This window comes from Barbus barbus (assembly GCF_936440315.1).
Source record: "Barbus barbus genome assembly, chromosome: 38".
NCBI lineage: Eukaryota > Metazoa > Chordata > Actinopteri > Cypriniformes > Cyprinidae > Barbus > Barbus barbus.
The window spans coordinates 16,637,982-16,664,248 of NC_136716.1; the positions used below are offsets into that span (position 1 = coordinate 16,637,982).

The 26,267-nt window shown below is 39.8% G+C and overlaps 2 protein-coding genes and 1 pseudogene across 4 annotated transcripts in view; 2 read left to right on the forward strand and 1 right to left on the reverse strand.

Annotated features, from left to right (window-relative positions):
* Positions 1-2,563, forward strand: part of LOC306857998 (ETS translocation variant 4) — a 26,374-nt gene extending 23,811 nt beyond the window's left edge. For both annotated transcript variants that reach the window (XM_079398331.1, XM_079398332.1), the window contains exons 11-12: positions 221-322; positions 970-2,563. In XM_079398331.1, the coding sequence (XP_079254457.1) occupies positions 221-322; positions 970-1,197 (330 nt within the window). In that variant the 3' untranslated portion in view covers positions 1,198-2,563. The remainder of the gene's footprint in view (positions 1-220; positions 323-969) is intronic.
* Positions 2,209-11,226, reverse strand: LOC306857997 (ATP-dependent RNA helicase DHX8-like). Its single transcript, XM_079398330.1, has 23 exons — positions 11,056-11,226; positions 10,461-10,546; positions 10,280-10,352; positions 10,063-10,154; positions 9,867-9,973; positions 9,434-9,757; positions 9,185-9,329; positions 8,381-8,584; positions 8,195-8,282; positions 7,945-8,042; positions 7,669-7,816; positions 6,790-6,971; positions 6,509-6,703; positions 6,214-6,399; positions 5,693-5,903; positions 5,421-5,602; positions 5,176-5,316; positions 4,932-5,087; positions 4,697-4,834; positions 4,464-4,592; positions 4,145-4,341; positions 3,594-3,773; positions 2,209-3,508 (listed from the first exon to the last, which is right to left on the reverse strand). The coding sequence occupies exons 1-23, from the start codon at positions 11,162-11,164 to the stop codon at positions 3,289-3,291; spliced, it is 3,591 nt and encodes a 1,196-aa protein (XP_079254456.1). The 5' UTR covers positions 11,165-11,226; the 3' UTR covers positions 2,209-3,288.
* Positions 11,227-12,804: 1,578 nt separating this feature from the next.
* The window catches only part of LOC306858092 (spermatogenesis-associated protein 20-like), a 54,617-nt pseudogene continuing 41,154 nt past the window's right edge, over positions 12,805-26,267 (forward strand). The window contains exons 1-10 of the transcript in view: positions 12,805-12,917; positions 13,369-13,433; positions 13,532-13,703; positions 13,793-13,936; positions 18,547-18,748; positions 18,956-19,086; positions 19,188-19,292; positions 23,807-23,881; positions 24,424-24,636; positions 25,540-25,732. The product of the transcript in view is annotated as a spermatogenesis-associated protein 20-like (transcript). The remainder of the gene's footprint in view (positions 12,918-13,368; positions 13,434-13,531; positions 13,704-13,792; positions 13,937-18,546; positions 18,749-18,955; positions 19,087-19,187; positions 19,293-23,806; positions 23,882-24,423; positions 24,637-25,539; positions 25,733-26,267) is intronic.

Here is a 26,267-nt window from a genome sequence, read left to right on the forward strand (position 1 = left end):
CTAGGTTTGACAACTAGCAGTTTGAGCTGTGCGCCGTGTGGTTTAGTGGTAATTTGGTTACATAAAAGCCAAGGGAACTGCATTATTTTGCGGAGACTCGCCCTTCCTTTTCAAAGTTCAGTTGTTAGAGTCACAAAGGACCTCTTGTGTTCAAATTAAGTCACTACAATACAGTCATTTCCTGCTCTTATGGTTTGTATTATGACTTTTGACACTCTAGGTGGCAAGACTCTGGGGGATGCAGAAGAACCGTCCAGCCATGAATTACGACAAACTGAGTCGTTCTTTGCGCTACTATTATGAGAAGGGAATTATGCAAAAGGTATTGCATCACTTATTTGGTCTCCTATGCTATTTTTTTTCTTCACTTCAACCCTCACGTTCCGTTGAGATTGACATTACTCTATATTTGGGGTCCCAGAGGCTCCAAATATAGATAACAGAACAATTTGTCTAAAATTAATAATAGTAATAATAATAAAGAGCCTGATTCCAAAATGTCAATTTCTGTCTGGTTTCAGTTTTACACCAGCAAAAACATGTACAAAATACAATAATACAAAATTAAATTAAATTCAGGTGTGTACTACTAAAGTATGTGTATCATATGAAAATTATTTGCATTTTTTTATAAACTTCTATAAATTAATTTAAACCATATTTATTATACAAAATAATAAACATTTTTTTTTTTATTACATATGCATTTCATTTCCATTTTTATTTCTAGGGTGCCAAATTAACCACAAATAAATACATTTTTCATGGATGATCTCAAAATTTATGATGTATCAACCTGATACTTCCATGTTAAGCATGTTTTTGAGGTGTTAAAAACAAGTCTGGGGTCCCAAACAGAACATGAGGGTTATCATTTTTGATTGTGAAATAATCAATATTTAACTCTATATCAATATCAACATTTAACTGAATAGTAAAAAAAATATATATAACTTTTTTTTTTTTCAGGTGGCGGGTGAGCGTTATGTTTACAAATTCGTGTGTGAGCCGGAGGCTCTGATATCCTTGGCTTTTCCTGACAATCAACGGCCAAGTCTGAAGGCAGAATTCGAACGCTACGTCAACGAGGAAGACACGGTGCCACTGTCTCACCTTGATGAGGGGGCGTCTTATCCTCCCGAACCAGCTGCCACCAACATGGGCCCTCAGTCCTACTCCAAAGGCTACATGTACTAATGCCACCAACATATTCCCATGTTCCCCATCCCACTTTACTCCCCGCTGCACCTATTGCACATGCCCACCCCATCCACTTGTATATAAGGCGATGTTTTTTTTTTGATTAAATTAATCTCATTAGGGACTCTGCATTCCTCTCACTTCTGAGGCCTATCTAATCTAAACACAGAACTGTGGTTCAAGAGATTGCTTAATAAAGACCCAATATTACTACTATACCATGTGAACAGTCTTTTTTTTTATGTTTGCAACAAATGCAAAATGCACTAACAGGTGGCGTTTACCTGTAACTCGCTGATGTAGTTTTTTTTTATGCCTTTATTTAGATAGGACAGTATAAGTCGAAAGGAAGCAAAGTGGGTGAGAGAGACTGCAGAACATGAGATCCAAGGGGTGAGATTGGATCCAGAGCCCCTGGATGTTGATGTAACCTTGCCCCCTGGTCCCGGCCGGGGCTCTGGATCTTGTGGACTGCAGTGAGGGGCTACTGGGCCCATGAGGCCATCGGCGTTGACAACTGGTGCAGTTTACTAGAGAAGCCTATTAATTAATGAATAGCACTGTTGTATATCTATAAACACTCTTTTTGCATAAACTGACCTAAACTCGAACACAATTTTGTAATGTAAAGTAACCTCCAGTATAAATCTTAAGTTCATAACACATTTCTTAATGCCGATTGTGTTATATTTACCACACATTCAAGTAGCGATGGAATGACCTCCTATGAACAGTCAGACTTCTTAAATTAATATTTAAAAGATCTGTATGCAATGTTAGCCGTTCTAAAACTTTAGTGAGGCGGGTTTTTTTTAACCGTTCCACTACCAGAGTCCCGCGTTTATCAATGCAAAAACATTTTCTGTGAGAAAGGTCTCCGAAGACCACCGAATTAGAAACGCCCCATCTTTCAAAATCATTTTTACCTGTCAAAAAGACTTAAAGACGTAGCAAGCTCTCAGCTCCCTCCAGCAACAAAACCCGAATTAACATTCTCAAACTGATGTTCACTTCTCATTTTTGAGTTTTTATTTTTCCTCTGGCTGTGTAACCTGTTGTTGACAGGTGAGAAATAGCACATGAACCGCTCCAAGTTCATCTTTCGCGCACTGGACTTCTGTTCTTTTTTTTGTTCATGCAGATATGTTCAATTGCAGTTATGTTCAACTGCAATATAAGCTTTTCTATGGTAACCAAAAAGAAAAAGAAACCACTCAAAAGTGGGACTTTTTAAAAGACATTTTAATTTAAGCTGATGTCAAAATGACTCCAAGATATGACAGAACATAAACTGTAACAATATCAAAAAACTGCAGGACATTTCCATCCCCCATCACTTCCTCTAATAAAAGAGCTATAATACAAAATGTCCACTGTGGTCCAAAGCACTGATCCTGTTCGGAGTTGGTCATTTAAACATTAAAACAGAAGAGATGTCCCAAATAAGGATGAGATTTGTGTGTGATAGTGAAAGTGACTTAACATCCTGTTCAATTATACATGACCAGACCACCACAGAGGAACTAACTGAATTAATGAAAACCCTTTCCCTCTCAGCACAGTAATCAACATCCACTGACCAGACGGATGTGCTGTCCACACATTCTACAACACAAATGGGCCGTTCTGGAGAATACGGACAAAAAGAGCTGCACTTTACAAATGCAAATAACTGATTTGTTATGTTAAAGGGATAGCTTGCTCAAAAGTGTCAAATTAACTGGATTTGGCATTCAACACAGGGTTTAATAATAATTTCATATTTTGATCCCTCAGGTTTTTGTACTTTTTTAATACATAGGTAGGGATAGTTTAAATTATAAATGCTTCTGATTTTAAAAAGGGAAAGCAGAAAATTAGGCTAGCTTTAATTTTTGGGGGAACATCTTTAAATTCAAACGTGCTGTTCACAGTAGAGGAAAGGATCTTATCTTAAAAAAAAACAAAATAGGGCACCTCGGGGTTTTTTTACACACATTTTTAGCTTTTGTCCATGTTATCCTCCACTCTGCTAACATCACAAACTCAACATTTTGTTCAGCAGCAGTTTGGGACATTCGCAGTCTATGAGGACCTTGAGAGAAGGTTCTAGCGTCGTCTGAAGGCTCTGGATATTCTCCAAGCATTTGGTTCCTCGTAGCGGTTGTAAAGGGGCTCCAACCGCTGCTGTTTCTTCTGTTTGCTGAGGCGTGTGGGATCAGAGACTTTGAAGAAAGCTGGAGAAAATTCTACCAGCCACCTCGGGTCAATGGTGGTCACCTCCCTCATGTACTCCTTGGTGGTCAGCACAAGCTCATGATACACCACCCTGAGGAGAAGAACGTAGTGAAACTAGCTTTAGTACAAGCAGCGTGGATACTAGTCCTGTTGTTAATCGCTTTTTGCAAACATACCATTCTGGTTGGCGATTGAACAATGCGCTGGAGGGGTGGATGTAGACCACCTGCTGGTCTATGAGGGTCCTGTAACCTTCTTGAGGGTCCTTTTTGGCTGCGTTCCGGAAGAAACCACTGCAAATGGCCTTCTGTACACGTACTGTGGCTTTACCGCATGATACCACATCCAACTTGTGTCTGAAGAGAGAAAAATATGTACTTATAGAGTGTAAAGACCCGTTCACACCAAAGGTAATAACGTTTAAAAAAAAAAAAAAAATCATTCTAATTCTATGGGAGTAGGAAAGTTCACACCACAACTATAACAATATCAACACAAAGAAATGACATCGATGGAATCACTCCCAGAATAATTTATAAAAAACATCTAGCCAATCGGAATCCACTCAACTTTAAAGAGCTTGAGCAAAGCAGCGACAACATAACCACAGCTCATTCTTAGTTATCTTCATAGTTACTGCTCTTGGTGTGAACAGGCCTTAAGGCTTAGGTTGTGTAATATAATTTAAGGAAGTCGTATAAAGTTACTGTTATTCTCAACCCCTCACCTGTCCATGATGCCCAGCATCTGTTTGCGGATATCCTGCGCACGCCTGAGAGATCGCGCCTGGATGAAGTTTTCATAGCACCAGGGGTTGGAAAACTTGTTGTTCTTCCAGGAGTTGTAGACAGCCAACAAAGTCAGGTGGTCCCCCTCAGGCTGGTGAAACTTAGCCTTCTTCTGGTCTGCCAGAGCTTGTTTGTCCTGAGATTTAGAGCGAAATCATGATTACTATCTTTAGGATCAGTCTTCTAAGATACCTAAAACTCTATGTGATGATGTAACTCACTCATGGATCTGTTAACGCGTGTGGGCTAAATGAGTACCTTTGGTCTGTAGAAGACATTCTGTACTGAGAGCATTGACACAATGGTCAGCATCTCTTCGCTGCAGCCAAGATGGACGGACATGATCAACATCTTACAAAGCATGGGCTCCAAAGGAAACTCAGCCATCTGATAGGAACAGTGACAAGAAACTTAATACTTCATTTTGAAAACTGAGCAGCTACAACCAAATCTGCTGAAAACCATAAAAAAAAATAGACATGCAAACTTACTCTACGACCAAGGCGTGTAAGCAAGCCTTCATCATCCAATGCTCCCAGAGTGTACAGCTGCTCCATGGCTGTGATGAGCGTCTCCATGGGCGGAGCATCCATGAAGTCAAATGACAACAGGTCATTGATGCCCATTGCCTGATTGGAGGAAAAGAAAAGTTATCAGCTTATCTGCACATGCCAGAATTTTTATATTGTCCCAAGATGACTCAACATTAGAACTGTTGAATTGTACCTTTAGAGACAGCACAGTGCTGGCCAAGTTAGTTCTCTGAATCTCAGGTACGTTGGTGGTGAGCATCTCATCTCTGTAGGCACGTTCTGTGTAGAGTCTGTAGCACTTCCCAGGGCCTGTTCTACCTGCTCTGCCTGCTCGCTGCTTAGCCTGAGCCTACGGACCACAAGAATGCGGTTTAGGAGACAATGTGTACTTACAATGCATACTGAATGTAGTTTGGGTCATTAGAAAGTGATATTACCTGGGAGATGGGGGTAACCACTAGCTGATCAATGCCAGTTTTGGAGTTATAAACCTTCTGCTTCACAAAACCCGGATCCACCACATAGTAGATCCCATCAATTGTCAAAGAAGTCTCTGCAATGTTAGTAGCAATGACCACCTAAAAAAAGCAGAATATTTGTTAAGGTACATACAGTGATCCACATTTTCAGGAAGAGATGTTCTGATATATCAGAAGTGACCATAGAAAACAATGGATGGTACCTTTCTACTTCCAGGTGGTGCTGGGTCAAAGATCCTGGTTTGCATTTCACTGGGCAGGGCAGAGTAGACGGGGAGGATGATCAGCTCTGGGACATCAGGACCAAGGGATTTCATTCGTTCGTACAGGATCTCACAGGCAGTGTCAATCTCCTCCTGACCCGTCAGGAACACCAAGACGTCACCTGCACATTAAATAACTTTTATTACAGGAAGCTCATTTTCACAGGCATTTACAAATTTTTCTGTAAACAACTGTGCGTGCAAAAAGTTACCTGGAGGCTCAGTGAGGTGAATCTGCATGACTGTGATCAGACTGGCATCCAGATAGTCAGTCTCAGGTTCTTTAGTGTACAAAACCTCCACTGGATATGTACGACCAGGGATAGTAAAAATAGGTGCTTCATAAAAGTACTGTGAGAATTTCACAGCGTCCAGCGTAGCAGATGTCACAATGAGCTTCATGTCAGTTCGCTTCTGTACAGTCTAAATAATACAAAATACACTATTACATGTGCCCCAAAGGAGGTGGACAAATCTAAGCACCTAACTTTGTCACTTTCTAACGTTTTTGCCCTGTTTTTCAAGAGTAGAAAGCAACATAGTGTTTAAAACCGGTTCAAAATCTTTAAGAATAGGTCTTGCATGCCTCATTTTTACTTTACAAGTTGTTTAATTTAAAAAAAAATAAAAAATTCTTCTTCTTAATAATAGTAATAATCTTTTAAATAATGCATATTTTATTATTTAAAATTCTCTCTCTCCGGACGGTGTGAACAAAGCCTCTGAACCGTACCTTCTTGAGCAGGCCAAAGAGCACATCTGTGTGAATGGTTCTCTCATGGGCCTCATCCAACATAATGATGGCATACTGGCCGAGATCAGGGTCAATCAGACACTCTCTTAACAGCATACCGTCCGTCATGTACTTAATGACAGTCTCAGGACTTGTGCAGTCCTCAAAACGGATGGTGTAGCCAACCTGCACAGACACAGAAAGAGAACAGTTTTAAACTGCTATATGCATTTATTTATGCTCAAATGTTAGATTGTTGCCAATGTTGTAGAAATGAATATAAGCAAGCATCTACCTCTTGACCTAAACAGCAACCGTACTCCTCTGACACTCTTTTAGCTACAGACATGGCTGCCACTCTTCTGGGCTGTGTGCACCCGATCTTCCCCCGTGTTGTGTATCCAGCCTCAGCCAGGTACTGAGTGATCTGAGTGGTCTTTCCTGAGCCCGTCTCACCGATCACAATTAGGATCTGGTTGTCATGGACAGCCTGTAAAGACACAATGTTTGAATCTATGAACATAACTAAACTAAAAACTAGCTCAGAATGAAAATACGTATCAGCTGAAGTCACACCTGAATGAGCTGCTCTTTCAGCTTGTAGATGGGAAGACTCTCTCTTTGCTCTAGGATAGAAAGTTGAGTCTTTTTTCCATAGGAGGCCTTGTTGCCACCAAAGGCGTGTTTCTTCCATTCTGGGATGTCGTTGGGCATCATACCTATGCCCCTCATGTTGGCAGCTATCTGCCTGCCGTCGACTGTATGGATGGTGAGCGTGTGAAGACAGAAAAAAGCAGTTATTAGAGATGCACAAACATGATAACAGACTTGAGCTCATACAAAGCCAGAGGGCATACGAGCATCAGAGATAGGCTTGTTATGTGCAGAACAGCCACCATCTGCCACGATAGCAGAGCTCAGGAAATCAGATCGCCCTATCAGAGAACTCACTAAACCCCAGTATGGACAAATAGGAAGGAAGTTTATCTGGAATTATCAGTCTTTCCTAATACATAACCACTTATTCTTTTTTTTTTTTACTGGAGGACATGGACTGCAAAACTTCCGTTTTCTCATACAATCCTACTTCACTATATACTTAATCAGACTGGTTTTCATTTTAGTCTTCAAATGTTACTACTATTCCATGGAGGTTTCGAGTTCTAAAGCATTCTAATTAAAGTCAGATGTGTGATATTCCTGTTTGATATCTCAGAATTCTGACCATAAAATCATTTGTGAAAGTTTGACTTGTTGTTGCAAAGTAATATTTATCATTATCAACTATGCAGCCAAGTTTACAGGACATCTTACACCTGCATTAGAGTAGGAAGTGTGACTTGAAGTGGCATTCTATTGCACTTTTCAGAGTAGGAAGATATTTTGACTTCCTGAATTTGAGTGCAACATCATTCCTTATTCAGATGAAGCTAGGATGAAGTTTGAATGCCTTACCGTCAGGAAGTGGGTCCACCCAGTGTTTGTTAAGGCCCATGGGGATTGAGTCCATTTCAGCCTCCCGTTGGGCCTGTTTTACCTCCCGTCGCTCTTTGGCCAGGGCACTCTGCATCATGGCTGCTTGGGAGAGAGATCCATCAGGGTTCTGCCAGAAAAACAGAAAATATGCAAGTGTAAAAATCACAGAATATGTTCAGGTTCATGAAATCAATAGCTTTGCTTCCTAAGTTGCTCGGTCAGCTGTAGAGTGAGAGTACAGCTGGTATGACCTACCTTGACAATCTTGACAGGACTCATGTCCATGCTCTGTTTGGTGTGTCCTCTCAGGAATGGAGGTTCCTCTTCCACCAGCTCAATCTCCAAGTCCTCATCTGACAGACAAACCACAACACAGACAAAATTTGAGGTGGCTGCTCAGGCAGCTAGAGGTGATAAAAAAAAAAAAACTTTTTTTTGATGGGAAGCTGGATTTTATTAATTGGTATGGTAAACATATTGAGTTAAAGGATAATCCAACTCATACCTTCCTCATCATCTACTTTAGGTAGAATTCCTGTCTCTTCATCAAAGTCTGGGAATTCCTCCTTAGACAACACATTGGCAGCAATCATCTAAGAACAGACAGATCAAGAATGTTAAAATATGAACATAAGTAATAAATGTTATAACAAGTAATGTATTCAATTTCACATAAAAGATGGCCACGCACCTGTTTGATTTCCCACTTCTCTGGATCGGAGATCTTGGTGAGTCTTTTGCGTTCCAATGTGTCATCCTCTACCTCTGGAGCATGGCCCAGGTTCAGGTTTGTAGGTCTGTCAGGATTCCTCATGGCCGACTCTTCCTGACCTTCTCCACCCACATTTCTCCTCCTGTTAGGGTTCAGGTCTTCACCAGTATCCTGGTCAACGTCCTGGTAAAAAAAAGACAACCCAACAAAAATCAGTCCACATATAATGCACAGTGATCAGTCAATATATAATACAAGCGGAGCACAAAATGTCTTTCATATAAGGACAATATAAGCAAAGTTTCTAGTCAAATAATTAATGTATACAAGTGTTGTATAAGAGTCTGGGGGAAAGTGCTTAAAATAATAATAACAACAACAATAATAAAAGGCAATTAAGTAATAAAAGTTATGATAATGGTAATAGTAATTATGACTTTAATGATATTATTATCATTAAAATTACAATACACATCTAAATTTGTGTATATAACAATATAATAAAAAATAGAACACTACAATAAAAATAATTATTATCACTAGAATTAATATTATAATTTACCAAATTAAAAAATATATATTTATTTTAAGTAGCAGAATCTCAATATGCAGAATCTTAAAATAATAATAATAATTATTATTTTTTTAATTTAACCAATCTGTAAATAAAATGTACAGATTGAAATGTGCAAATTTTAACTGTTCTCTAAATTGGTGACTTTTGGACCATTAGCAGTTTTGTCTGTTTTCTCTCATGCTTTCATTAAGACACAGCTAACTCACCTTCATACTGAGACTTGTTTTGGATCCAGTGAAGGACAACACCTTGACTTTGACCCTTTGACCTTTGCTGACCACATCTGCCACATTTGCTACCCGACCTTCTCTCCTGAGCTCAGAAATATGGACCAAGCCTTCCCAGCGTTTTCTTTATGAAAGAAATATGAAAGAGAAATGGTTTAATATCATATCTTATCTGCTCACGTCGATTTCAATAGCCTTAAAAGTAGATTTACTGCATCTAAAACATACCTGAGGCCTTCCAACTGCACAAAGCAGCCAAACTGCATAACACTGGTGACTTTGCCGTTGTAGATATCTCCCACAGATGGCTCCTCTGGAGGGGGCCGGTCCACATGTTTGTCCTTCCAGCGGTCTGAGCCTTTGTCTCTGTCTCCCCGTGCAGGACTCCTGGACCTGCTGCGAGAGTGCCAGCGGCTCCTGCGCTTCCTTCTGTCTCTCTCATTAGAGCGAGATCTGGAACGGGAGCGATGGCGTCTCCGTCTGTCTCTGTCTCTGCTCCGACTGCGACTTCTGCTCCTTCGCTTCTTCTTACTGCTGCTGCTGGTTTCAGATCTAAGACGGATGATACGTACACGTTAAAATGCAACAACAAGAAGCAGCGGGGCAATCACTGCAGCATCAAGTTTAATGGCATCTGTTTTATGTTACAGAAGTTCCTCACCTGTGTTTACTGCTGCTAGGTTCTGTACCACTAACACTGGGCATAAACATCTCCAACGCTTTCATGGCATCAGCAGCAACTTTCACATCGTCCTCATCCAGCATACTCTAATTAGAAGAGCACATATAGTTTATGATTACTGTTCATTAAAAACACATTATAGTTATTTATATGGACAACGTATATATAGAATTACCCTAGTATTAAGATTGTCAGGTCTGCACAGAGCTGGAAACAGCTCTTTCAGCTTGTCCTTTTCACTCTTTGGCTTAGCCATAGCATAAGAGGCTGTGCAATAAATATCACATAAGAAAAAAGTATCATCAGGAGATATGAAAAAAAAGCAGATGCTTGGCCTAAAGATGTTACAATCAAAACGGACTGCTATTCTATAAGACCCTGAATGCCCTTACCTTTACTGGTAGATGTTTTTGCAGGAGGACGCATGGTTTGAATGAGACGAAGCAAATTGCTGATGAGTGAATCCTAAAGGACAGAAATGACATGGTGGGTTAGATATTTCTAAAACTCCAAATGTAAAATCACAAATTGAAGGAACACATTTTTGACAGAAGAGACTTTAAAAATCCTTACTGTGAAATCGGCTCCATTTTTAACCAGCACTGACTTAAATTCATCAATGGATGGATTTTTCTCAGCAAGACTGATTACAAACTCAGCTGAAAAACACATAAACCAACATATTGTTACTACAGACTTCCATAGACACAAAAACTGTGCCTGTCTTTTACATCAGTAAATAACTTTACTAACCAGACCCTTTACAAAATTTACTGTGATAATCACAGTTTTGGCCAAAATACCTTTTACTAAAGTAATTGTTAATAACAGTTTTAAAACCTTTTAACAGCTTTCAAATCATTTCTAAGTGATAAAGACCTTTTTTCAAAGAAACAACAAGCAATACAACCACATAGTAAATACGACCACGTTACTTGCAGAAGCCAGCTATTTAACTTATATATATATATATATATATATATATATATATAAAGGTGACTGAATTGTTTTTAATAACACAAATTAACGGTTTGTTCCAGTTAAAGTTTGTACACAAACACTGATTCCACAGGTAGAAACAGGCTAACGTTAACCAGCTAACGTGATTTACGAAACAGCTAACGTACCAACAACGTGACACGCGGTCAAGTCAAATTTATAAACTTACCAAGGTCTTTGTCGTTGATTCCTAAATGGTTGTCAAGTTCGGTACACACTTTAGACACCAAAGACAAATATTCGAGCTTTTTGAGCTCATCTTCCCCGATCTCTGCCATGTCTTCAGCAATGTTGTTGTTTCATTTACCGGAAGAAAGTGGCAGCGCTTCCTCTTGTCCTGGAACTTCTAATTCCGGGTTAACGTTGCTACATTACAAGCGTCCTCTAACGGTCAAATGAGAAATTATTCTGAAGGGGGACAAATCCAATTTCCAAACCTGTAATGAAATGCAAAATTAACTGTTATACTTTTAAAACTCGCGTACTATAAACGATGGTATTCATAAAATAGCCTTTATTTATTTTCTCTTCCACAGCTTTAAGAAAACACAATACACGGAGATAATACATTCAATTATAATTTAATTAATTTAATTAGAATTACAGTAAAATAAATAATTATACTGTGAGAGATCAGTTCTGCTAAATGCTAAAGGTAGACCAAAGTTTTGTTTTGTTGATATTGTTTATAGCAGATCTAGTGCGACATCTAGTGGCAGGTCACTCCACTGAATCCGCTCCACGGGCTGCTCGGTGCGGATCTATGATGCTGAGACTGGGTTTCGCATGGTCTACATCATGAACCACCACCAAACACATCGCACAGGCCAGGCTCTTCACCGGGTCCCTTCTGCGAAAAGACAGTCCTCATATTTTATATAACAGCCGGTGCTCTGGACTACCAAAAGCCCTCCTGTTTGGCCAGAAGTCAGTGCTTGCCTGGGACAGCTTCAGGTAGGCACTGACCTCTGACACCGTCATGCTGAGTGCTTCATGTCTGATCGCGTGCTTGCACAACCGATTATAAAACGATACAGGCTTCGTTAGCACTGGAGCTAATACAGAGACCTTGATTATATATTACAAAACGATTATATGTACAAAACTTAGTAAGAAGATGCCCAGAAATGCTGTCTAGGGCAAAAAAAAAGAATGTTGAATTCATACAAAACTGCTGTCTAGACAGGCAGCTTAATAAGTTTTGAGACAGCCATTGTTTATATGCAGTAAAACGCATGCTATTAAGTTGTAACTGTTCCAAAGTTTGTTTCCAATTAAAAGCTGGCATATCCTTCCCTAAACTACTGGGTTTCTGACCAGTTTAAGCTGGTCTTAGCTGGACAGCCACCTGAAAAGTTACCAAAACCATTCTTATCATATTTTTATGTGCCATTTTTAACCATTCTTATGTGCCCTCTAGAAGCTCGCGTTCTGTCTTCTTTTTATTTAAAAAACACACATTTGACCTTCTATCAATTGTATATTTATTCTCTAACTGCTAGCTTATCTTGTAAAAGTAACATTAGCTTTATTCTATCTACTTGGTTCTTATAAAAAAAAAAAAAAAAAAAAAAAAAAAAACACGTTTCTTTTTTCTATATTCTATCTACTCGTTTTCTTAAAAAAAGAAAAAATGTTTTATGTGTTCTGCGTTAGGCTAACCAAAACTTGTAATAGCACTTGCAAGTTTTTTGCTCTTTTGTTGGTTTTGATTGCTTCTTATGTCCTCATTTGTAAGTCGCTTTGGATAAAAGCGTCTGCTAAATGACTAAATAATAATAATAATATTTTCCGGGCCCTGTTTACTGAGGTCCCCTGTGAGCAGTGGCACTCAGCTAAAGCATTTTCAATATCGATTTCAATCACTACAGATATGTCCTATAATTGTTTTAGGTCTTCTGGAGCGGTTTTCTTCAGCATGGCATCTGGGAGTGATGGACCGGACACATTAAAGATCCCAAAACACACCAATCGCCTGAGTAAAGAGAAGTCTTCCTATCTATTACAACATGCACACAACCCTGTGGACTGGTGAGGGGCTCTGAGATCTTTAGGCTAACTGTAAACACAAAGTCAGTTTAGATTATTCATTTTTGGAGAAACTGTCAACAATAAGCACCCTGTGAATACTTTTTTTTTTTTTAAATCTTGCAATTCCTGATATAACTTCCCTGCATTTCTCCTGTATTACTGTAGTGTAACTTGTATCAATACACTGTACCCTGTATTCTCTTCAAATAAATAAATAAATAATGCATGGAAATCAAATTTTAAATAATATAAATAGAATTACACAAAATTTAATTACAAATAAATTGTACTGTAATGTCTTGACAAATAATTGACAACACTTTCACTCATACAAAATGTCAATATTTTATACTATATTTTGTGTTGACTTAAATACAAACTAAGTTTAGATAATGCCTCGTTATTTTACCAAATATTTTTTCATAATTTTCTGGTGTTTTTTCTTTACCAGGTATGCTTGGGGACAAGAAGCCTTTGATAAAGCGAAGAGTGAAGACAAGCCCATTGTTCTTTCAGGTAACTTGAAAGAATACATGTTGGATCCATGTTTTGTTAATGTTTTTTAACACACAAGCCTACATATTACAGTCTTTACTGTTTATTATTGCTTACAGTGGGTTATTCCACCTGCCACTGGTGTCACGTGATGGAGAGGGAATGTGATGGACAACGTGATGGTTTGAAGATGAGGAGATTGGAAAAATCCTCAGTGAGAACTTTGTCTGTATAAAGGTGGACAGAGAGGAGAGGCCTGATGTGGACAAAGTTTACATGACATTTGTGCAGGTTTGGACCAGTATAATTCATGTGTTGTCGACGCCATAACTTACAAAGTGTCATGTATAATTGAAATACGTTGAATGCTTTCTGCCCAGGCAACCAGTGGTGGTGGTGGCTGGCCAATGAGCATGTGGCTCACACCAGATCTCAGGCCATTCATAGGTGGCACTTACTTCCCACCCAGAGACAGTGGAAGAAGACCTGGACTGAAAACTGTGCTTTTAAGAATTATAGAACAAGTAGGAACCAAGATTTAAGTTTCTTATATTTTGGAATATTTGATACTTCTTCATATACAGTATGTATCCTTCCATAATAATAATATAGTAATATCTTGAATATATAGATATTACTATTATGGAAGGATACATATATGAAGAAGTATGTATCCTTCCATATATATATATATGTATAGGTATATGTATATATACTTTTTTATTTATATATTTACATCATTATTTTTTATTTATATATTGTATGTATATTATATATTGATTATTTTGATGACTTATCTATTTATTTATTTTTTCTCCTAAATCTCTTTATACTATGGCCCCCTAGTGAGCAGTGGCAATCAGTTAGGGCAGGGGTTTTTAAACTGTGGTCAGGTAGCCACAAGAGAGTGCTAAGTGGTCTGTGGAATAGTATAATAATAATAGTATAATAATAATAATAAAGACATAAGTTAGCATTTAACAAATTGGGCATTATTACAATTATTTTATTCTACTAATTGTCTAGTGTGTTTTTCCTTAGGTTTATAAATCTAACAGTAGTCTTAAAGAGATCAAATTAATAGAAAGTAAACATTTTTCAGATAATATTTAATATGTGCAGTATTGTTTTGTAAATTAAGTAATTTATTTATTAATATTAATTGCTTACTTAATTAAGTAATTAATATTCAGCATAGATGCATTAATGCACACCCGAGGTGTAATGGCCACGACGCAAAGTGCATTATTTTTCTAATAATTCAACGGCCCGTTGTCAATTATTCCATACATAATTCAACGGACCAAAGTCAATTATTCCGCTTATACTACGGTTGCCAGACTTCAAGACACTGATCAGATGTTCCCCTTCAATTCGGTCACTCTACATTGCTATGGGAAATACATTTTCCTCGAATTCTACTGAAGACTTATTGAATCGAAGAAGAAGAAGCCTATCAACAAGACTACTCACCGTGATCTACATGCTGCAGCGGACACGCCTTCTCTTCCCCTGCTGTGTTCCGGTGAGCTTCGGAAGCAAAGATGGCTCGCGATTGCCTCTCCTGTGCGGAGCCAATCGAATCTTCTGATGGCCACGAATTGTGCGTCTTCTGCCTGGGTCGCGCCCACGCAGAGGTGGTACTTGGGGGGTCGGACTGCCCCCACAGTGGGGATATGAGTCTCCGGACTCTCAGGCTCTGTATGGCCATTGTCCAAGGCGATGAACTCGCCCAGTTAACTCTGCCGCGCTCTTCCTCTGCAGCCTCTTTCAAGCCAAGGAGGAAAGTGGGAGTGGAAGTTTCTGATGCGGATCTGTCAGGATCAGGTGATGAGCTCGCGCTGGCTCAGTGCCCACGCGCTCCTCACCCCCCTGCTGGAGGTCCCCTTCCAGTGCGCTTCATGACCGCTGATCTCCGCCCCTCCTCCGACGTTCAAGATGTGGTGTCTTTCGGTGCCATGGTGGGCGCTGACGAGGAGGATGATGCCATTTCCATGTTATAATTGCACTGTCCTTGGAGCGGACCTGACCTACATTTCACTGCTGGTTATACTCTGTATAATTGTGTATGTGACGAATAAAACTCTTGAATCTTGAATCTTGAATCTTTCGGTGGCAGCGTCTGCGAGAGAGGAGTGGTCTAACAGCCCGCTGGATTACACTGCGCCCCACGGCAGCGACGCGGGGGACCTCCATCACAGTGATGTCGAGCTCCTAAGGAAAAAAGTAAAAAAAAAAAGAAAAAAAGGGGAAGTCGTGGCCTAATGGTTAGAGAGTCGGACTCGTATTCCAAAGGTTGCGGGTTCAGGGATTGTAGGTTGGGGGAGTGAATGTCCAGCGCTCTCTCCACCCTTAATACCACGACTGAGGTGCCCTTGAGCAAGGCACCGAACCCCCAACTGCTCCCCGGGCACTGCAGCATAAATGGCTGCCCACTGCTCCGGGTGTATGTTCACGGTGTGTGTGTGTTCACTGCTGTGTGTGTGCACGTTGGATGGGTTAAATGCAGAGCACGAATTCCGAGTATGGGTCACCATATTGGCCGTATGTCACTTCACTTCACTAAGTGTCCTGTCCTGTGGATGAGCTCGGTTTGGAGTGGACACCTCCTGCCGAGCCGGCCAGAAGCCGTCTGAACGAGTGGTACCTCCAGTCGGATCGCGGCCAATGTCTAGTTATAGTGAAACTTAAAGTTAATTTTCTTCACGAACAGCCCCGTTGTTACCTCGCTTGTGAGAAGTCATGTAGTTTTCAAGTTGTTAAACTGTTACTGATAAAATCGTCAAGTGTAGCACTAACAACATTAGCATATGTTAGCGTGTGTGAAAATGAGATAGAGTAGGCTGCTATGTACTTTCCGTACATAATAAAATGTTATTTGTACAAATGTAAATGTAATGTAAATGTAATTTTGTGGCAAAAACATGGATATGATCTATCATTTTTATCCTTTTGTTTACTATATTTATTTGTTTGGCCAGTGTCATTGTGGGTTTTGGTTCTTTTGCTGTTTTACATTTACATTTACATTTATGCATTTAGCAGACGCTTTTATCCATGCGACTTACATTGCATTCAAGTTACAGTTTTTACATTTTATCAGCTCTTGCTTTTCCCTGGGAATCGAACCCATGATCTTGGCGTTGCTAGCGTCATGCTCTACCATTTGAGCTACAGGAAAGGGTTTTAGGCTGTAAGGACCTTTGAAATAACGCAAATCATTTGGTGAAGTGACATGTAATGCGGTGCCTGGAACTACGTTCACTGTGCGTTTCCCTGAAAATAATTGCACACCTTAGAACGTTCTTCAGCCAATCAGATTCAAGCATTCAATGGCCCTGTAGTATAAAACAAAATACAGGTACTTCTCAAAAAATTTGAATATATATATTTTTTTGTAACTTATTTCAAAAAGTGAAACTTTCATATATTTTAGATTCATTACATGTAAAGTAAAACATTTCAAAAGTTTTTTTTTGTTTTTAATTTTGATAATTAGAGCTTACAGCTCATGAAAGTCAAAAATCAGTATCTCAAAATATTAGAATATTTACATTTGAGTTTCAATAAATGACCATCCCTACAGTATAAATTCCGGGTATCTCTTGTTCTTTGAAACCACAATAATGGAGAAGACTGCTGACTTGGCAATGATCCAGAAGACGAACATTGACGCCCTCCACAAAGAGGGTAAGTCACAGAGGGTCATTACTGAAAGGTGTGGCTGTTTACAGAGTGCTGTATCAAAGCATATTTAATGCAAAGTTGACTGGAAGGAAGAATTTGGGTAGGAAAGGTGCACAAGCAACAGGGACCGCAAGCTTGAGAATACTGTCAAGCAATGCTGATTCAAACACTTGGGAGAGCTTCACAAGGAGTGAACTGAAGCTGGAGTCAGTGCATCAAGAGTCACCACGCTCAGACGTCTTCAGGAAAAGGGCTACCAAGCCACTTCTGAACCAGAGACAACGTCAGAAGCGTCTTAACTGGGCTGTGGAGAAAAAGAACTGGACTGTTGCTCAGTGGTACAAAGTCCTCTTTTCAGATAAAAGTAAATTTTGCATTTCATTTGGAAATCAAGGTCCCAGCGTCTGGAGGAAGTTTCCACAGTCAGTGATGATTTGGGCTGCCATGTCATCTGCTGGTGTTGGTCCACTGTGTTTTCTGAAGTCTACAGTCAACGCAGCCATCTACCAGGAAATTTTAGAGCACTTCATGCTTCCTTCTGCTGACAAGCTTTATGGAGATACTAATTTCATTTTCCAGCAGAACTTGGCACCTGCCCACACTGCCAAATGTGCCAAAGGCTGGTTCAGTGACCATGGTGTTACTGTGCTTGATTGGCCAGCAAACTTGCCTGACCTGAACTCCATATTATTGGTATGGTATAACGTGGTATTGTCAAGAGGAAGATGAGAGACACCAGACCCAACAATGCAGATGACCTGAAGGCCGCTATCAAAGCAACCTGGGCTTCCATTACACCTGAGTAGTGCCACAGGCTGATTGTCTCCATGCCACGCCGCATTGATGCAGTAATTCATGCAAAAGGAGGCCCAACCAAGTATTGAGTGCATAGAAATGAACATACTTTTCAGAAGCCTGACATTTCTGTTTAAAATATCCTTTTTTTTAATGATCTTATGTAATATTCAAATTTTCTGAGACACGGAATTTTGGGTTTTCATTATCTAGTCATAATCATCAAAATTTCAAGAAATAAAGGCTTGAAATATTTCACTCTGTGTAATGAATCTATATAATATATGGGTTTCACTTTCTGAAATGAGTGACAAAAAATATTGACCTTTTTCACAATATTCAATTGTTTTGAGATGTACCTGTATATAGTTATTGAACAAAGTTATTGTAAGTTGTTAGAAGGTTTAACAATATTACTGCTTTTGCTGTTTTTACTTTCTTAAATCCCTGTATTCTAAGGCCCCCTAGTGAGCAATAATTTTTGAGCATAAGCATAACTTTCCTTCAAAAACTTTTGAATAGAATTGTATGTATAATATTTATTATACATGAAAATATATAGCTTTCTTTATATTGACGATGGCATCCAAAGTTTGAAAACCATTTATTGTGGTGCTCTGATGTCTGAGTACCTTCAAACTGTGTGCTTTAGTGGCAGAGCAACAGAGAAACCTTAGAGTCTAGTGGAGAGAGAGTACTGGAAGCCTTCAGGAAGGGGACAGAAATCTCTGCCAGCCCTGGAGAAACTTTTCCATCCGGCCCAGATGTTGCCAACAGATGTTACCAGCAGCTGGCTCACTCATATGAGGAAGAATATGGAGGTTTTCGAGAGGCTCCGAAGTTCCCTTCACCAGGTAAACAAAACACTGGGATGAACTGAAAAGATTTATCACTAAAACCTGTACAGTATTTACAGTCTGTCATTCATTTGTTATTAGAACAGAGTCACAAAGAGAGTAAACACAATCTACTGTTGACTACCTGTCTTGTGAGTTAATTACCTGTCAAATATGCATCTGCATCAATAATGTAGAATGGCCTTATGTTTTTCTTTTCTCCAGTGAACCTGATGTTCCTGATCTCATTTTGGGCAGTAAATCGTGTCAACTCTGAGGGAGCAGAAGCACTGCAAATGGCTCTTCACACTCTCCGAATGATGGCATTGGGGGGCATTCATGACCATGTGGCACAGGTGACATGCAATAACTGTGTATTCAGAACCTGTGTCGACTATATCAGTTCTTCCCTATTATTTAATTACATAACCAAACACAATAATCTTCTTTCTTTCAGGGCTTTCACAGATACTCCACAGACTCCTCCTGGCATGTTCCTCACTTTGAAAAGATGCTATATGACCAAGGCCAGCTTGCTGTGGCCTATATCACTGCTTACCAGGTGGGAATATGTATGTGGGGGTACGCTTTGTGTTTAATGTTTTAATATAGGAAATATTTTCTGTGCTTCTTATCTCTCTTGATAATTGCTTATATCCAGAAAGTTATAATGAAACACTGTTCTGTATTTCTGGAGTTTGTAGACAGAATAAGTACTTTATTGGTGTTGCGTTGCTTATTCTGTGGTTATCTATCAAAAGCTCAAGTTAAAGAAATAGTTTACCCCCAAAAAGAAAATTTCCTTACCCTTGGGCATCTAAGATATAGTGAAGTGAAGTGACATACTGCCAAGTATGGTGACCCATACTCGGAATTCGTGCTCTGCATTTAACCGATCCAAACGTGCACACACACAGCAGTGAACACACACACACCGTGAACACACACCCGGAGCAGTGGGCAGCCATTTATGCTGCGGCGCCCGGAGAGCAGTTGGGGGTTCGGTGCCTTGCTCAAGGGCACCTCAGTCGTGGTATTGAGGGTGGAGAGAGCGCTGTACATTCACTCCCCCCACCTACAATCCCTGCTGGCCCGAGACTCGAACCCGCAACCTTTGGATTACGAGTCCGACTCTCTAACCATTAGGCCACGACTATAGATGAGTTTGTTTCTTTATCAAAAAATATAGCATTGCCCTGCAGTGAATGGGTGCCGTTAGAATGAGAGTGCAAACAGCTGATAAAAACATTACAGTTATCCACAAGTAATCCACACGACTCAATTCCATTAATGAACTGTATTTGCTGTTTGTTTGTAATACATTTATAAAAATGTTTTTAACTTCAAACCATTGCTTCTGGCTAAAGTACTAGTCTTCTATTCTTAATATTGCTTTCTCCACTGAAAAGTCCTCTCATCTGAATCAGGAGAGAAATGTGCACTGATCAAGCTTTACAAGTGAAAACAGTCCAAAACTGTTCTAGACAAATATGTGGATGGATTTTGACGTGAGAGGACAACAGTGGATTCACTTTTTTGTACTTGTGGATAATTGTGATACTTTTATCAGGTGTTTTAACTCTCATTTATACGGCACCCATTCACTACATAGGATCCATTGGTGAGCTAGTGATGTAATGTGATTTTTTTTCCAAATCTGTTCTAATAAAGAAACAAACTAATCTACGTCTTGGATGGCTCGAGAGTAAATTTTCAGCATTTTTTAAGCTTTGGGTGAACTGTTTATAAGTGAAGTGACATACTTCCAAGTATGGTGACCCATACTCGGAATTCGTGCTCTGCATTTAACCCATCCAACGTGCACACACACAGCAGTGAACACACACCTGGAGCAGTGGGCAGCCATTTATGCTGCGGCGCCCGGGGAGCAGTTGGGGGTTCGGTGCCTTGCTCACGGGCACCTCAGTCGTGGTATTAAGGGTGGAGAGAGCGCTGGACATTCACTCCGCCCACCTACAATCCCTGCCGGCCTAAGACTCGAACCCGCAACCTTTGGATTACGAGTCTGACTCTCTAACCATTAGGCCACGACTTAAGATGATTTTAAGATTTGTGTAACAATCAACTAAAATGTTCTAGTTATATACAGTAACTCACAGAAGTGAGTACACCCCTCACATTTTTGTAAATATTTTATTATATCTTTTCATGTGACAACACTGAAGAAATGACACTTTGCTACAATGTAAAGTAGTGAGTGTACAGCTTGTATAACAGTGTAAATTTCCTGTCTCCTCAAAATAACTCAACACACAGCCATTAATGTCTAAACCGCTGGCCACAAAAGAGTGTACACCCCTAAGTGAAAATGTCCAAATTGGGCCCAATTAGCCATTTTCTCTCCCAGGTGTCATGTGACTCGTTTATGGCGTTATTTTACTGCCAAATGTCGAGAGCGCACTTTTGTAGCGCGAAAGTAGATTAATATAATGCGCGAGCGCGAATCTCCCCACTCGCACGCGTATTTCCTTTGCTCTTGATTATCAACCATCAGATTTTTCTATGACTAACCCGATGAAAATACTAGGCCTACGTGAAGAGGGAACTGATCCTGGAATTTCTTTACAATTTAATAATATTTAGTCATATCAAATGTATATTAGAAATGGCTAGGAATCGGGTGCTTGGATGATTTATAAAAAAAAATTATAAAAAAAAACTAGTTTGTCTAATTGTTTGGTCAAAACCCTCTGAGCGATTTATCTAAACAAACAAACAAAAAAGTATATGATTCTTAAAGTTCATGTGGCCATACATGTATTGTGTACTTGGGATGTACTTGGTTACACATCTAACTAACTATAAATGCATTCTGCACGGATCTGAAACTGAGCGCAGACATTCAGTGATATTTATTGTTTGAATAATGAATTAATTGGACACACCAGGGCAACAAAACACACCTGTCAGTCACATGTTCCAATACTTTTGGTAACATGAAAAATGGGTGGGTTCAAACAAAAGGTGCTATCTTCTAAGATGAGTATCAGATCCAGATGAAAATACCTGTAAATAAAAGCTGAAATGTTAATCTCCCATCTCATATTCATCTTTTGATGTTTTCAGTTCTGATTTTAGTTAGATTTTCTTTTCATGAAAACTTACTTCATATTAGCAACACATTCAATGGCATTCACCTCTAAAACAGTGAATATACAGTTATATGACAGTTATTTTTATTATTATTTATTTATTTTATTTTTTTTATTTCAACCCAAGTACACAATACATGTATGGTCACATGAACTTTAAGAATCATATACTTTTTTGTTTGTTTGTTTGTTTAGATAAATCGCTCAGAGGGGTTTGACCAAACAATTAGACGAACTAGGTTTTTTTAATTTTTATAAATCATCCAAGCACCCGATTCCTAGCCATTTCTAATATACATTTGATATGACTAAATATTATTAAATTGTAGAGAAATTCCAGGATCAGTTCCCTCTTCACGTAGGCCTAGTATTTTCATCGGGCCAGTCGTAGAAAAATCTGATTGGTTGATAACTTTTGACGTTTAATCCAGGTGTGAAAAGAATTCATATTTAGCGCAAGAGCACGGAGAGATGTGCGAGTGCACAGGACAAAGTTTGAGCATGCACACGCACACTTGAGCGAGAGGAGAGACACGTTTTAAGCACGTCTGGTTTTGTGCGAGAGCAAAGGAAATCTACATACGAGCGGGGAGATTCGCGCTCGCGCATTATATTAATCTACTTTCGTGCTACAAAAATGCGCTCTCGACATTTGGCAGTAAAATAATGCCATACTCGTTAGTGTTACAAGGTCTCAGGTGTGAATGGGGAGCAGGTGTGTTAAATTTGGTGTTATTGCTCTCACTCTCTCATACTGGTCACTGGAAGTTCAACATGGCACCTCATGGCAAAGAACTCTCTGAGGATCTGAAAAAAAGAATTGTTGCTCTACATAAATATGGCGTAGGCTATAAGAAGATTGCCAAGACCCTGAAACTGAGCTGCAGCACGGTGGCCAAGACCATACAGCGGTTTAACAGGACAGGTTCCACTCAGAACAGGCCTCGCCATGGTCGACCAAAGAAGTTGAGTGCATGTGCTCAGCGTCATATCCAGAGGTTGTGTTTGGAAAAATAGACGTATGAGTGCTGCCAGCATTGCTGCAGAGGTTGAAGGGGTGGGGGGTCAGCCTGTCAGTGCTCAGACCATACGCCGCACACTGCATCAAATTGGTCTGCATGGCTGTCGTCCCAGAAGGAAGCATCTTCTAAAGATGATGCACAAGAAAGCCCTCAAACAGTTTGCTGAAGACAAGCAGACTAAGGACATGGATTACTGGAAACATGTCCTGTGGTCTGATGAGACTAAGATAAACTTATTTGGTTCAGATGGTGTCAAGCGTGTGTGGCGGCAACCAGGTGAGGAGTACAAAGACAGGTGTGTCTTGCCTACAGTCAAGCATGGTGGTGGGAGTGTCATGGTCTGGGGCTGCATGAGTGCTGCCGTCACTGGGGAGCTACAGTTCATTGAGGGAACCATGAATGCCAACATGTACTGTGACATACTGAAGCAGAGACTGGGCCACAGGGCAGTATTCCAACATGATAACGACCCCAAACACATTTACATTTAGTCATTTAGCAGACACTTTTATCCAAAGCCACTTACAAATGAGGAAAACAGAAGCAATCACAAGACCACTGCCTTGCTAAAGAAGCTGAGGGTAAAGGTGATGGACTGGCCAAGCATGTCTCCAGACCTAAGAGTGGAAGAGGACTCCAGTGGCAATCTATGAAGCTCTGGTGAACTCCATGCCCAAGAGGGTTAAGTTAACTTTTGTGGCCAGCGGTTTAGACATAATGGCTGTGTGTTGAGTTATTTTGAGGGGACAGCAAATTTACACTGTTATACAAGCTGTACACTCACTACTTTACATTGTAGCAAAGTGTAATTTCTTCAGTGTTGTCACATGAAATGATATAATAAAATATTTACAAAAAGGGGTGTACTCACTTCTGTGAGATACTGTATATGGCATTGGCTTGACTGGGTGTGGTGTTATTATGGCTGTTGACCTCTGCAGGTGTCTGGGGAACGCCTATTTGCAGATGTGGCTCGTGACGTGTTGCTTTACGTCTCCAGAGACCTAAGTGACAAGGTGAGTCTTTTTCTCCCTCATTAGATCCCACATTTGGCATCAGTCATGCTGAATCAGCACCAACCCACAAAAGCACTGAAAAATCGCCCAGATCAGAGCCCTTTGGTCAACCCTCCTCCACTATCAAGAACAGGGTGCCAGCATCTTGTGATGATGAATAGTTTGATGACACACACAATTAAACCCCCCTAAAATTTATAGAGTAATTAGGTACCAACAATGCTTCCCTTGAACCTTATTTATCTGTCATATTTTGTTTGTGGGAGTTACATTAGAGGCCAGTGTTTTCCCCACAAAAACATACCAAATATAGCTGAAACCTTCACATTCTCTCTGTACTATAAATCATCCCCTTGTTATTATTCTTTAAATAACAGCCAGAGGTTCACTGTGTGCTGAAGTTATGTAAATTAACATGTTTTAACAAGATAGCTTGTGGCCAAGAAGTAATGATCCCCTCAAGAAACCACAATGTACTTTCGAAAACAGCCTACAAGTGGCAAAAAATAAATAAACCACATTTGATTATGAGCATTGTGCAGTCTGGCGGCTTCTATAGCGCTGAGGATGCAGATTCCTTTCCTACTGTGGAATCCACTGAGAAGAGAGAGGGAGCATTTTGTGTGTGGACAGCAGGAGAGATCAGAGAGCTGCTTCCTGACATCGTGGAAGGCGCCGCAGGAGGTGCAACACAGGCGGATATCTTCATGCATCATTATGGTGTGAAAGAGCAAGGCAACGTGGACCCCGCTCTTTTTTTTGTGTATCAAAGAATTAATTTGGATTAATTTTCTAAGTATGCGTATAAAATTGTCTTTATGTATAGCTACCTGTTTCTTCCATTACCTTACAAAATATTTTGTTTTTCCCTTACTGCAATTAAAAAAATATATATACAAAACTAAACTAATGTCTCAAATAATTATAAAAAATTATTTGCAAATTTAATTATTTTAATTATTTGCAAAGTTTAAACGGTTACTCCACCCCAGAATGAAAATTTCATCATTAATCACTTTACCCCCATGTTGTTCCCAACCAGTAAAAGCATTGTTTGTCTTCGGAACACAATTTAAGATATTTTGGATGAAAACGGGGAGGCTTTTGACTGTCCCATTGACTGCCAAGTAAATAGTACTGTCGAGGTCTAGAAAAGTATGAAAGACATCGCCAAAATAGTCCATCTGCCATCAGTGCTTCAATCTGAACTTTATGAAGTGACGAGAATACTTTTTGTACGCAAAATAAAATAAAAATAACGACTTTATTCAAGAATTTGTCTCATCTGCATCACCGTAGCGGCATTTTGGAGAATATCTGCTGGACGCAAACTGCGTACGCTGTTCAGTGTCAGCCGCACCATACGGATGCGCTGTTTTTGTTCAAACCAAAGCGTAAAGAAACGTAGAAGACGTATCCGTGTGGCGCGGCTGACAGATGAGACAAATTGTTGAATAAAGTTGTTATTTTTATTTTCTTTGCGCACTGCACTGATACTTACTTCACTAATGTCAAAAAAGTACGTTCTAGTAGAATAAATTAAATTCATTTGTTAGCATTTAATGTATACAACACCTAATTTGTGAACAAAGTAGGTTTTTTTAATGCAAATTTGTTTTTATGTGCATTTACTGATTTGTCACTTGGTGTTTTTGTAGGACCCCCATGGAGAGCTGCAAGTTCAAAATGTGCTGATTGTGCGTTACTCAGTGGAGCTGACCGCTGCTCACTTTGGCATCAGTGTGGACAGACTGTCCCAGCTGCTGTCCGATGCCAGGGCCAAGCTGGCCGAGGTGCGAAAAGCACGCCCACCTCCTCAGCTAGACACCAAAATGCTAGCTTCCTGGAACGGTAAGTTTCCTGCATCCTGATTGGAAAAAAAGTAAATGCGTCAGCCAGTACTATACTACTGGAAATCCCAGAGCACTGAACCAGGAAAAGACTGTATTTAGAGTTAATTGCTTTTCATAGAACGTTTTGAAATTGAAACAGCCATCAATTAATCAATGAGAGGCTGAGGCATGAATAAAATTTGTAATGCTTGCATCCCCCCAAGCTATATGTACCCCCCTTCCTATCCTTGCAATTTTATTGATTTCGTTTTGCGAACAAGGTCCAGTGTTCGACAAGCTCCTTAAATGTTTTTTTTTTTTTTCCGACTGGGTTTGCTTTAATAGCAGCACTATAATGTTAGAGTTCTTTCATGGGGCGCTTAGATGTGGTGCCAAGCCTTTAAAAGCCCACAGAGGGGACCTTTGGGTTGTGGTCTTTGCCCTCGTTGTCTTTAATGAAAGGATATCAAAGCCTTCGCAAGGGTGCCAAAGCCCCTTTGGAGCTCTGGCTGACAAAAGCGCTCGAAGAATATTGACTAATGAGCTGATATCTT